At 37.3% G+C, this 12,147-nt stretch overlaps 1 protein-coding gene across 1 annotated transcript; it reads left to right on the top strand.

Moving 5' to 3' along the window:
- Positions 1 to 2,421: 2,421 nt before the first annotated feature.
- LOC125228312 (protein Asterix) lies at positions 2,422 to 8,305 on the top strand. Its single transcript, XM_048132823.1, has 4 exons — positions 2,422 to 2,580; positions 2,666 to 2,777; positions 4,322 to 4,437; positions 8,130 to 8,305. Exons 2-4 carry the CDS (start codon positions 2,666 to 2,668, stop codon positions 8,226 to 8,228), a joined length of 327 nt encoding a protein of 108 aa, XP_047988780.1. The 5' UTR covers positions 2,422 to 2,580; the 3' UTR covers positions 8,229 to 8,305.
- Positions 8,306 to 12,147: the final 3,842 nt, after the last annotated feature.

Raw genomic sequence — 12,147 nt, 5'->3', positions numbered from 1 at the left:
TGGCACCACCATGAAACCATACCTATAAAATATGTACTTTGTACTTCATGTAAAGAAATTTACATAGATACAATATGAAATAAGACTAAGCGTAAAACGTAGGAAATAGCTAGCTTACACCTAAATATTAAGCACCTATAAGGATGCAAAATTCAAAAATTCAAAACTCAAATTTATTCAGCAAAGAGGCCACAGGGGCACTTTCCCACGTCACATACATAACATAATATTTAAATTTGAATTGAAATTACAATTGATACAATACTAAATTTTATACCTAATGTACCTATAACGCTACCAGTCTACTACTGCACCGGTGCTATGCTGGCGACATTTCCTTGCTGCAGCACAAGTAAAATAAAATAAAATAAAATTACCTTTAATGAAGATGCTGAGGAGCGATTATAAAATATTGCTCGTTAGATTTCGTCACCCGAAACTGGTGCTATTTTTGGAATACGAGTAATACGACCGATATTAGGAATCTTGCAGTTTCAACCAATAGCTTTCAATTCAGTAGAATTCAAAGTTATTTTGATACCATCACAACGCATCATCATAACTCTACAAGTCCACAGTATCCACATGCATTTGGAACCATATTAATATTATGGTGTAGAGTATAAATAAAAATAAAATAAATAAATATTATAGGACATTCTTACACAGATTGACTGAGGCCCACGGTAAGCTCAAGAAGGCTTGTGTTGTGGGTACTCAGGCAACGATATATATAATATATAAATACTTATATACATAGAAAACATCCATGACTCAGGAACAAATATCAGTGCTCATCACACAAATAAATGCCCTTACCGGGATTCGAACCCGGGACCGCGGCGCAGCAGGCAGGGCCACTACTACAGTATGCTCCATCATAGGTGGATTTGATTTACCTACATAGTTTGATGATTTGAAGTATTTTCCTCGTCTTGGTGTGGCGAAGAATTTTGTGTTTCACTAGGTGGCAAAGGTTGTTTCTTTCGTGCCAATGGACTCCTCGCAATGCTCGAGATTCCACTTTTTGAGCCACTCGCTACGCTCATGATTCTCTTTCGCTTGCTCAGGAATCAATATACATACGCCATAGGTAAGGTTCAAATGCATCTGAACCATTCAAGCAGCAGTACTGATAGCAAAGAGTAGGTAGTATAATCAAATCATCATCATCATCCTCCTTGCGTTATCCCTGCATATTGCCACGGCTCATGGGAGCCGGGGATCCGCTTTGACAACTAAGTACATACAAAGAGGATCGAGTATTATAGAGAGTTACTGTCGAAGTAAAATGTGTAACCACAGTGCATAGACTGCCATCTCTTGACACGGGCTTAAAACTTTTGAACCTCAGTTTTGACAATTTGGCCCATATTCATAGCTTGATATGTTTTAAAATGTCAAATTAGGCCATCTAATAGCCGAGCGTACCCCAAAGGTGTAATGCCATCTAGGCCACCGTACCTTTTTCTGTATGGTACTGAGGTACGTTTTTTTCTTAGAAAGCTGTCTATACGGAGTTATATATGTCTTTGGTACATAGTAGTATAATCAAATATAGTATGTTATATGAGAACGCTGTTAGTAATGGGTACGATATTATCCCGCTACTTGCCGCCAGATGTCGACTACAATAGTTATTTATTTTACAAGGGGGCAAAGTTATTGTTTAACCGCACGTGCCAATATTGACACCAGGGTGCGTAGCCGAATGGCACAAACGCTCACGAAAGATCACCAATAGATATTGAACCGCGAGCGTAACGAGTGGTTCAAAAAATGGAATCTTGAGCGTTGCGAGGGTTTCAAGGCACGAATGTTAAACAAACAAACTTTGCCACCGAGTGAAATACAGAATTTTTCACCGCACCAACACGAACAAAATACTGACTATAAAACATCAAACTAAATCAAATCCATCGATTTATTCAATATTTATGATTCAAATTCATTATTTATAAGTAAATTGAACCAGCCAGCTTAAGACATCAAGTTAAAATTTGTATGAAATTACTTTGCACTCTTGTGGATAAAATGCAATTTTGCTATCTGTTTTCTAATAGCAAAGTAAGTCTTTACCTGTTGGTGTGGTGAAAAAATATTTATACTACTGAATACTACTTTTATTCAGATACTGATATGATACGATATACTCCCGCTACTTGCCGCTAGATGTCGACTACGAAAATATTTTCCTTGCAGTCTAGCAATAACGAGTAGAAATCAAAACTTAGCAATATTATCTTATCATCCCTTTCAAATCAATAAGACAGAGTGAGAAAACGGCAGGGCACGACACTAGAATGTTTTCACTTTTTAATTTCTAGTCTTTCTTTGCCAAGTTGCGGAGTACCCTTAAGTACAATTTGGACCTTATTAATTGAAATTGACACTTGACAGGTGTCGCCATGACATGACATAAATACGATGACATTGACAATTTCATGATAAGTTTGTGCAGGTTTTACGATGAGGAATTAATAAATTTAATTAAGATATTTAGTAGAATTATTTATTTTGGTGTCATCGAGGTTCATTTACATTTTAATTATTTGTGGGCCAATTCTCAAATTTCAAAAGGTAAGTAGTGAAGTCATCAGATCGGATTTTAATTCAACAAGTTGGGTCGGGCTTCTCTGGTAAAATATAATTGTAATGATTCCAGATGCAATTGACGTCGGATCCACGCAGAGCTGACCGCGAGCGCCGCTACAAGCCGCCACCGCCGTCGTCGGCTCCTGCTGAGGACCTCACAACGGACTATATGAACATTTTGGGTATGACCTTAATAGCCAGAAAGTCAGAAATTCTTGATGGCAATTTATTTATTTTTTTGCTTATTAAGTTATTTTTAGCAATTCATTAATTACAACATATTATTATCTAAGCTACAAATTAGTTAAGATTTGTGAAATAAGTGAATATAGTAATTTTCTTCTTCAACCTAGCGTTTTCCCGGCCTAGTCTTCTCCACTTTGCCCGGTCTTTGGCATCCTGAGGTGTGAGATTGTTCTCTTCCATGTCCTCTGTCAATACTAAAGGATGTAAATTATTTTCTCTTTAGTTGACATTCTTAATATTGAAGACATGACAAGACAAAATCAATAGAATCTGAATGACATTTTAACATCATACATACTTAGATGGGCGTTTTTTTTCAAAGTTGTCCACCCCACTTTTTTTGGATTTCGAAATTCTTATGTGGTTTCCACTCAGAATCAATCCTAATAGGAGAAAAAAAAGTGTCCCAAGGTTTTTTTCCCATTCCGTTACTATTTTTTCGTACATTTTGTATGACGGTAACGGAATGGAAGGTCTGAAAAATGTATGGAAATCTTGGGACATTATTTTTTTCTCCTATCAGGATCAAAAGACCTCGCGATTCTGAGTAGTATGAATCGCGTAAAAAATACCCCTGTTACAAAAAAAGGGGGTGGACAACTTTGAAAAAAATGGCCCAGGTAAAGCATATTTTAATGTATGCATATAATTATTCAAATCCATTTATGAACTATAATACCATTAATACCTATATACATAATAACCCATTTTCTGGCCTTATCAGCCTAGTAGTTCTCTAACTTTAACTCTTCTACTAACCCTTTTGGAGAGCAAATTATTTGGCTAGATGTGGTTTAAACAGGTCATAAATGAAGTCTTGAAAATATTAAAATCTGCATTCCTATATTGAATTTCTGTCTTGATAAATATGTGTAACTATATGTATAACTCACAGTTTAGAGGTCCAACTGGTCCAAGCATATGTACTAGTCCAGGTTCGCATTGACAGATAGGTTTTCACAACTACCTCACTTTGTTGTGGTTTTTTGTTTTTATTTTAGGCTTGTGCTGTTTCGTTCGTTGATCGGAGCGCTCAGATCTCGTTCAATCGCTCCCACGAACTAGTTCGCTCTTTTAGGTCTTTTGCTCATTTAGTTCAGCCAGACCAGCGACCACTGCGGTCGGAGAGATCAGAACGAATGGGACTGAATAGTGTCAAAATGATACGAATAATCCACAGATAGTAACATTCCGGGCCGAAAGGTTGTAAGTAACCGAAGTTGAATATGAAAACTTGACATTTTTGTGTTGCTCTGCTAAGTAGCTCTCGCTCTCGGTCGGCGCAGTCACACACTCGTTCTCGATCCAAACCGCTCACGCTCGCCGATCCTATACTGAACTAAATGAGCAAAGACCGATTCTCAGAGCACGGAAAGATTCAGTTCATTTCGGTCATTGATGGGATTTTATTCCTAACAGTTCATAGTTCGTGAACGACACAAGCCTATTTTATTTAAATCAGATTCTCTTTGCGTTTCAGGTATGGTGTTCTCCATGTGTGGTCTGATGATGCGCCTGAAATGGTGCGCTTGGACTGCTGTGTTCTGCTCTAGCATCAGCTTCGCTAACTCCAGGGTCTCGGATGATACTAAACAGGTGCTTATTAAGTTTCTGACTGCTCCAAGTAGAGTTTTCATTGTATTTTGATGATGAATCAATCACTAATTACTAAAACATAACTTTTCATGCAATTGTGAATTAATTGACTTGCAGAAAATGCCCAATATAACTACCATTATGCAATTGTGAATTAATTGACTTGCAGAAAATGCCCAATATAACTACCATTATACATACTTATAAATATAGTTTTTAGCTGCCTCTATTTACAATCAATAGTTTTGTCTAAGCTGTATCTTTTATTGAGGTGTGCCAATAAAGCATACTCTTTTTATGGCCACATTAATTCTACGAGGATTATAATAAAATAAATAAATAAATATTAAATTTATAGGACATTATTACACAGATTCACTGAGTCCCACGGTAAGCCCAAGAAGGCTTGTGTTGTGGGTACTCAGACAACGATATACATAATATACAAATACTTACATACATAGAAAACATCCATGACTCAGGAACAAATATCTGTGCCCATCACCAGAGATCGGACGGATTTGCGACATTCTTAGTGACTTACGTCATTTTAATGACTTTTAGTATGAGATGACGCACAATAAACTTTTTAACAAAAAATAAAACCGCCTTCAAAAATAAGCGCGTTACAAAACACGGAGAAACTAATAAGCAAATAATAATAAACCTTTGAATTCAGATTTCTTATCGGATTGCAATAATCTAAACATCCAAATTATAAACAAATCAATTACTTTTGTAGTCGGTACCAGACCTGTTCATCGCCTTGCTATTCCTGTTTGCACCACCCAACCATACGCAGGCTGGTACTGTAAGAGGTTTCGCATTCAGAATGAAACCTTTTACAGCAGTCATGGTCGCTGACTGGCAGTCCCTGATTTAAAATTGGAACAGTATAAAAACGTCAAGGAAAACAGACACTTCAATGGGGCATTCATATAGAAGCAGCGATTGAGAGTGAACGGTTGTTACTTAGCTTATAAAATATAAAAAAATATTGATTCAAAGCGTTGTTTAAATGTTTGGATGCTCTCCACTGATAGGCCGACTCTCTTACATGGTGGAGGCGCTAACGTCTGAAAGTTTCCCCTAGTTTCGGTTTCAGAGTTTTCAGACAACGAACCCCGACCTCATAGCGAGGAAGCGCATGCCAAGCGATAAGCCAAACGCGCTTTAAGAAGAAGGAAAACAAAGTGACCATCGTCGCCAATACGAAGAGCTAATTCCGGGTGATATATTTCTTGTTATCTAATACTCATTATCACCCATTCCGTAGTTAAGATATAGCTGTGCAGAATTGACGTAAAAATGGAATGCGAGACATTCAACAGAGCAACGGGCGATCAAGATTGTGTTGTTCAAGAAACTCTACGACTCCTCTTCGGTGACCATGGGCGTCGACGCAAATTGCGTGAACATCAGCTCCATCATACCTATATACTTAATCATACACATATGCAGTAAATCTTCCTAGATATGTAGGTTACATTAGATAGGCAATGTAAATTTAGTTTCAATCTTTTAATTATACATTATATTGTAGAACTTAGGGAATAATTGTGATTAGTGAACTAAAATGTACATTATTTCAAAGGAAAAACGACTTGTGACAGAAAATGTCATTTGCCTATCCCTAATGTTAAAAAGGCTAATTATTTGTAAATAACCACATAGAACTAATTATTTTGGCGCAATATATAACATGTAGAATACTATACATATTATTTATGCGATGTTTATATTAGAATAAAAACTATTTGATAGGCTTATTTATTCCATAATGTTTTCCTATAGCTACCAATAAGGTTAAGTTATACGAAAATATGTAAACTGTGGAATAAAACACCCCAAACTGTAAATATTTAATAAATAGATATAATTGTTTAAAGTTATAGAGTAATACGTCACAACACCCTTATAATTTCCTGACTACAAAGAACAACGTTCATACACATTTCTTTTACATGTATCAAGACAAGGCCGACTAGATGACCAGATGACCCAGCTGCTCACGGTGTGGCGGGATGGCTGGCGGTCATATGCAACCCCCACTTCGTCGTCATCACCAACGTGCAGCGCACTGCAGCTGCAGCAATCTTCATGAGCCGTTCGGGCTCCACTTCACTTCGCAACCGGCGCGGCGGGAAGATTGGCGGCCATGACAAGCCCCCACTTCAACGCCACCGCCAACAAGAATCGGCATCTTCAAAATTTATTATGTTTTTTCATGTGAAATAAACGTTTTGCCTTGTTTTTTTACTTGAAGTTAGGAGAATTTGCTAACAGCTGTCATGTCAATGTCATCTAGTCATGGCCACAGACAATTAGCTGTCAGAAAGTTCAAAATAAAAGGGTTTAGTCGATGGGCAGGGGTTAGGTTTTTGCCATTGGTTTTCCTAACCATAGTCCATATCTGACTAATTTGCGAGGACCTTGGCTATAGTCCAACTATCCAAATTATGGCGGTCTCAACCGTGGACTAGGCAACCACGCAAAGAGCGTTAGATGTTGGCTACCTTGAATGAGGCTGTCACTATTGGGTGTTAGGAGATTTTTTTTGTGTAGGGGGGCCTGGCTTAGGTAGGGCCAACCGGTAGTTAGGGTAGAATAGGATAGGATAGGGTGTAGTATTGTGAACAATGGCTGCTTCTAACATAAGGGGGAGGGATATGTAAGAGGTTTCGCATTCAGAATGAAACCTTTTACAGCAGTCATGGTCGCTGACTGGCAGTCCCTGATTTAAAATTGGAACAGTATAAAAACGTCAAGGAAAACAGACACTTCAATGGGGCATTCATATAGAAGCAGCGATTGAGAGTGAACGGTTGTTACTTAGCTTATAAAATATAAAAAAATATTGATTCAAAGCGTTGTTTAAATGTTTGGATGCTCTCCACTGATAGGCCGACTCTCTTACAGTACCGACTCCAAAAATAATTGATTTGTTTATAATTTGGATGTTTAGATTATTGCAATCCGATAAGAAATCTGAATTCAAAGGTTTATTATTATTTGCTTATTAGTTTCTCCGTGTTTTGTAACGCGCTTATTTTTGAAGGCGGTTTTATTTTTTGTTAAAAAGTTTATTTATTTGTTGATTTTTAGTGGTTCCTATTGATATTTTATGTATCAGTCCGAATATATGTACAGTAGTGAAAGAATTATCCTTTAACTCCTAACCATTGAGGAGTTGACCTTCCATCATCAGCTCAGCCACATAAAGTTTTCACCATCAGGCGTAAATACTGGTGTACCTTTGAAAAATACACTAAAAACATTACATGTGCCTATAACATTTGAGGAGTTCCCTCGATTTCTCCAAGATCCCATCATCAGACCCCGACTTGGTGCCAATGAGACCATCTCGGGGTTATACCTGATCGAATGAAAAAAAAATTTTGAAAATCGGTCCATGATTCTCGGAGATATCGAATAACATACATAAAAAAAAAAAAAAAACATTCAGTCGAATTGAGAACCTCCTCCTTTTTTGAAGTCGGTTAAAAATCCGATCTCTGCTCATCACACAAATAAATGCCCTTACCGGGATTCGAACCCGGGTCCGCGGCTTAGCACGCAGGGTCACTACGCGCTAGACCAGATCGGTCGTCAAACCCACGGTCGATAATAAACTCACGGTTGATACCTGCACTCATCCTTCCTAACATTAGAAATGTTTTATCTTGTTTCAGATTGTTAGCTCCTTCATGCTGTCAATATCAGCCGTGGTCATGTCATACCTCCAGAACCCTCAGCCGATGTCACCACCGTGGGCTGCACTCACCACTTAGTATTAATGAGAAAACGATTGTAATATATTATTTATCTGATTATGTTGGAATAAAAATTATGATTTCAATATTAATTTTATGTACTTAATTTTTAACTTTATATCTAATTGTAGGTTTACATAAATAGTTTATAATATTGTGTCACAAGGAAGCAAGATTTCAAATGATATAAAAGGCTAAAAGAGAGGGAAGGCTTCCTCAAAAACAGTTCAACCATGTTATATTATTTATTATTTATTTGTGTAAAAAGTACATAAGCATTACAGTTCATGACAAAACCAAGTCGCTTATATACTAAAATTACTATTAAAAATACGCATGCAGGAAATAAATATTACAGTCGTTATAAAAAATAAAAAACAAATGTCAGAAATTACTAAACTTATACAATTCAAATTCCATTTAAAAAATTGTTTGTCTGTAAAGTCGGTTTACGGACGGTAGTTTAACGTGATAACGTCAAACATTACAGTAGTATAGACAGGGGCGGTCAGAGTATAGCAAAAGGGGCCCGATTCTGGGACTTATGTGGTAATATAATTATGTACATGTTAAATTGACATAAATAAAAGCAAACACACTTAAAAGTTAAACTATGGTTATTACATTAATAACCTAAGGAGTGTAGAGTCTATGAACCTTAAGAGTTTTCTGTAAAACACACCAACACTATCAGCAAATATGTCAATATCGTCTGTCTCCAACATGATGCGGTTAAGAGCAGCTCGGGCTCGAGCGGTGCGCCGGCCGCCGCGCCGGCACCGCGCCCGGCATGCCAACCACCACATTCGCTCTTGGCACTTGCAGCCCCATTCTCTCAAGCACGGATGCGTCATCTACTCTATGGTGAAACAGTTGGCGGTAATGCATAATATGCAGCAGTTTCCGTCTGGTTTCTAGAGTTTGAAGACCAACCATTCCTGTTACGAATAGAGATGGATACATATATGGGTAATATCCGTACAGTCGTTTGTAAATGTGCCTACAGAACTTCCTCTGCACTCTTTCTAGCATAGTGTTTTGTTCTTATTAGAAAGAATGCATTAAAATAAGCATCTTTTATAAATTAAAGTTTTTTTTAAAACCTACTAATTTAGGAGTTAGAGTGGTGCAAAGTTGCAAAATTTTCCCGTAGCATTACTAAGGCGCCAGAGACAGAAAGCGATATCGACGGAGCCCCGCTTATTACAGAAACTGCACAGAATAGGAGCCTTCGTCCGTTTGAAGATACCTAACGAACCTAACCTATACCTATATAAAAGTCGTCATTTTGTATCCTAGACCGTTTGCGAGACACGCGTTAATTTTATTAAAGTGCTAGTGCCATTTACTAATCTTAGAACCCTAATATCTCAGTAAATATTAATGGAGAAGAAAAAGTTTATATAACAAAACATCCTTATTTAAATTGGTTATATTGGTAAAAAAAAATCTCTGGCGCCTTAGTAAATACTATGGGAAAATTCGCAACTTCGTACTGCTCTAACTCCTAAATAAGTAGGGTTTTTCAAACAACTTCATTCTATAAAAGATGCTTATTTTAATGCAATCTTTCATGTTTTTAAATTACAAACACTCAAAAATAATAAACACGGGCGCGCCATCTGTCGCAGCTGTGGTGCTTTACTCAGGCCACACGCTACAACCATACCGACTTTTGTGTCAAAGTGACAGTCAGCAATGTCAGATTCCACATTGGTCATTAATTTTGGAATCAGCACCCCCTAAAACCTATTTTACGACACCCATGATGCCTTTTGTGTCAAAGTGACAGTCAGCAATGTCAGATTCCACATTGTTCATTAATTTTGGAATCAGCACCCTCTAAAACCCATTTTACGACACCCGTGACGACTTTTGTGTCAAAGTGACAGTCAGCAATGTCAGATTCCAAATTGGTTATTAATTTTGGAATCAGCACCCCCTAAAACCTATTTTACGACACCCATGACGACTTTTGTGTCAAAGTGACAGTCAGCAATGTCAGATTCCACATTGTTCATTAATTTTGGAATCAGCACTCCCTAAAACCTATTTTACGACACCCATGACGACTTTTGTGTCAAAGTGACAGTCAGCAATGTCAGATTCCACATTGGTCATTAATTTTGTAATCAGCACCCCTAAAACCTATTTTACGACACCCATGACGACTTTTGTGTCAAAGTGACAGTCAGCAATGTCAGATTCCACATTGTTCATTAATTTTGGAATCAGCACTCCCTAAAACCTATTTTACGACACCCATGACGACTTTTGTGTCAAAGTGACAGTCAGCAATGTCAGATTCCACATTGGTCATTCATTTTGGAATCAGCACCCCCTAAAACCTATTTTACGATACCCATGACGACTTTTGTGTCAAAGTGACAGTCAGCAATGTCAGATTCCAAATTGGTCATTAATTTTGGAATCAGCACCCCCTAAAACCTATTTTACGACACCCATGACGACTTTTGTGTCAAAGTGACAGTCAGCAATGTCAGATTCCACATTGTTCATTAATTTTGGAATCAGAACTCCCTAAAACCTATTTTACGACACCCATGACGACTTTTGTGTCAAAGTGACAGTCAGCAATGTCAGATTCCACATTGGTCATTCATTTTGGAATCAGCACCCCTAAAACCTATTTTACGACACCCATGACGACTTTTGTGTCAAAGTGACAGTCAGCAATGTCAGATTCCAAATTGGTCATTAATTTTGGAATCAGCACCCCTAAAACCTATTTTACGACACCCATGATGACTTTTGTGTCAAAGTGACAGTCAGCAATCTGAGGTACTACATATTTGTAATCTGAAAGTAATCAAGTCAATAATTTCAGTTATTTTAAATCGACTATGATTCCGAATTATTGGTAATAGTAATTATTGTATAGATGATTAGTGATTCCTTTATATGTAATGGTAATTTACCGTTTACTTGATTACATTACAAGTAATCTGACACCCAGTAGTGGATTACAAAGTAAAATCAAGTAATCGTGTAATCCGGAATCGATTACGATTTGCCCATCTCTGCGGCGCTGCTGCAAGTTTTGAGACAGAAGTATATGCTAGAAAGAGATGCAGATATTTGCCACTCACTCTTACCTATAGTTGCGTCTCAAAACTTGCAGCAATAACTTGCTTAACGAGAACAACACACGGGCGCGCCATCTGTCCCAGCTGTGGTGCTTTACTCAGGCCACACGCTATAACCATACCGAGCGCATCGATCAGCCGCTTAGTTCCAACGCGCGCCAATAGATGGCGCAAAAACTATATTGCGAAACGGGACAATGACGTCATCTTTTTCGTGCATGCTGCCCGTAGTAACGAGTTATTAGACGTTATCACGTCAAAAAAAACTATACACAAATATTATTTAAATAAATTAAAAGTTTTAAAAGTTATAATTGAATTAAAGTTATAGGTGAAGACTGTCTCATTTCAAATATAGTGAGATTTGTAATTGTTACGCTTCTACTAACAGCAAACAGAATGGGATGAGTACCTATAATGTTTTCCTGTTTCTTACTGCCTCCTAAGAAGTGTTGGCCATACTTTAATAAAAGTATACTTAGACTCAGGACAGTAGAAAAAGCAGTATATTAAAAATGATTACCGGTTAAACAATTTATCGCTAGAAAAAGGCGAAAAATTTGAATTTTCTATAGGACGTTAAAGGCTCCCCACAGACAGTCTTAAAAATTCATAATCTTAAAAAAAACTTGTATGCAATCTGACAGTTCAAACTGACACTGACAAGACACTGACAGATCTGAACTGTCAGATTGCATACAAGTTTTTTTTAAGATTATGAATTTTTAAGACTGTCTGTGGGAAGCCATACAGTCTCACTATTGCATTTTTTAAATTTGTCGATTTATTCTAGTGACGGAAATTATTTAGCAGACTATTTTATAAGATAA

The sequence above is a fragment of the Leguminivora glycinivorella genome, chromosome 7 (genome assembly GCF_023078275.1).
Source record: "Leguminivora glycinivorella isolate SPB_JAAS2020 chromosome 7, LegGlyc_1.1, whole genome shotgun sequence".
NCBI classification, from domain to species: domain Eukaryota; kingdom Metazoa; phylum Arthropoda; class Insecta; order Lepidoptera; family Tortricidae; genus Leguminivora; species Leguminivora glycinivorella.
The sequence above is the reverse complement of the archived record's forward strand: the minus strand, read 5'-3'. Positions and strand labels throughout refer to the sequence as shown.

Bases quoted from the DNA above. Each gene is read 5' to 3' on its own strand.
- LOC125228312 (XM_048132823.1), top strand. From the start codon at position 2,666: ATGCAATTGACGTCGGATCCACGCAGAGCTGACCGCGAGCGCCGCTAC. The intron at 2,778-4,321 runs GTATGACCTTAA...TTTGCGTTTCAG, and splicing joins GGACTATATGAACATTTTGG to GTATGGTGTTCTCCATGTGT. The intron at 4,438-8,129 runs GTGCTTATTAAG...ATCTTGTTTCAG, and splicing joins TCTCGGATGATACTAAACAG to ATTGTTAGCTCCTTCATGCT.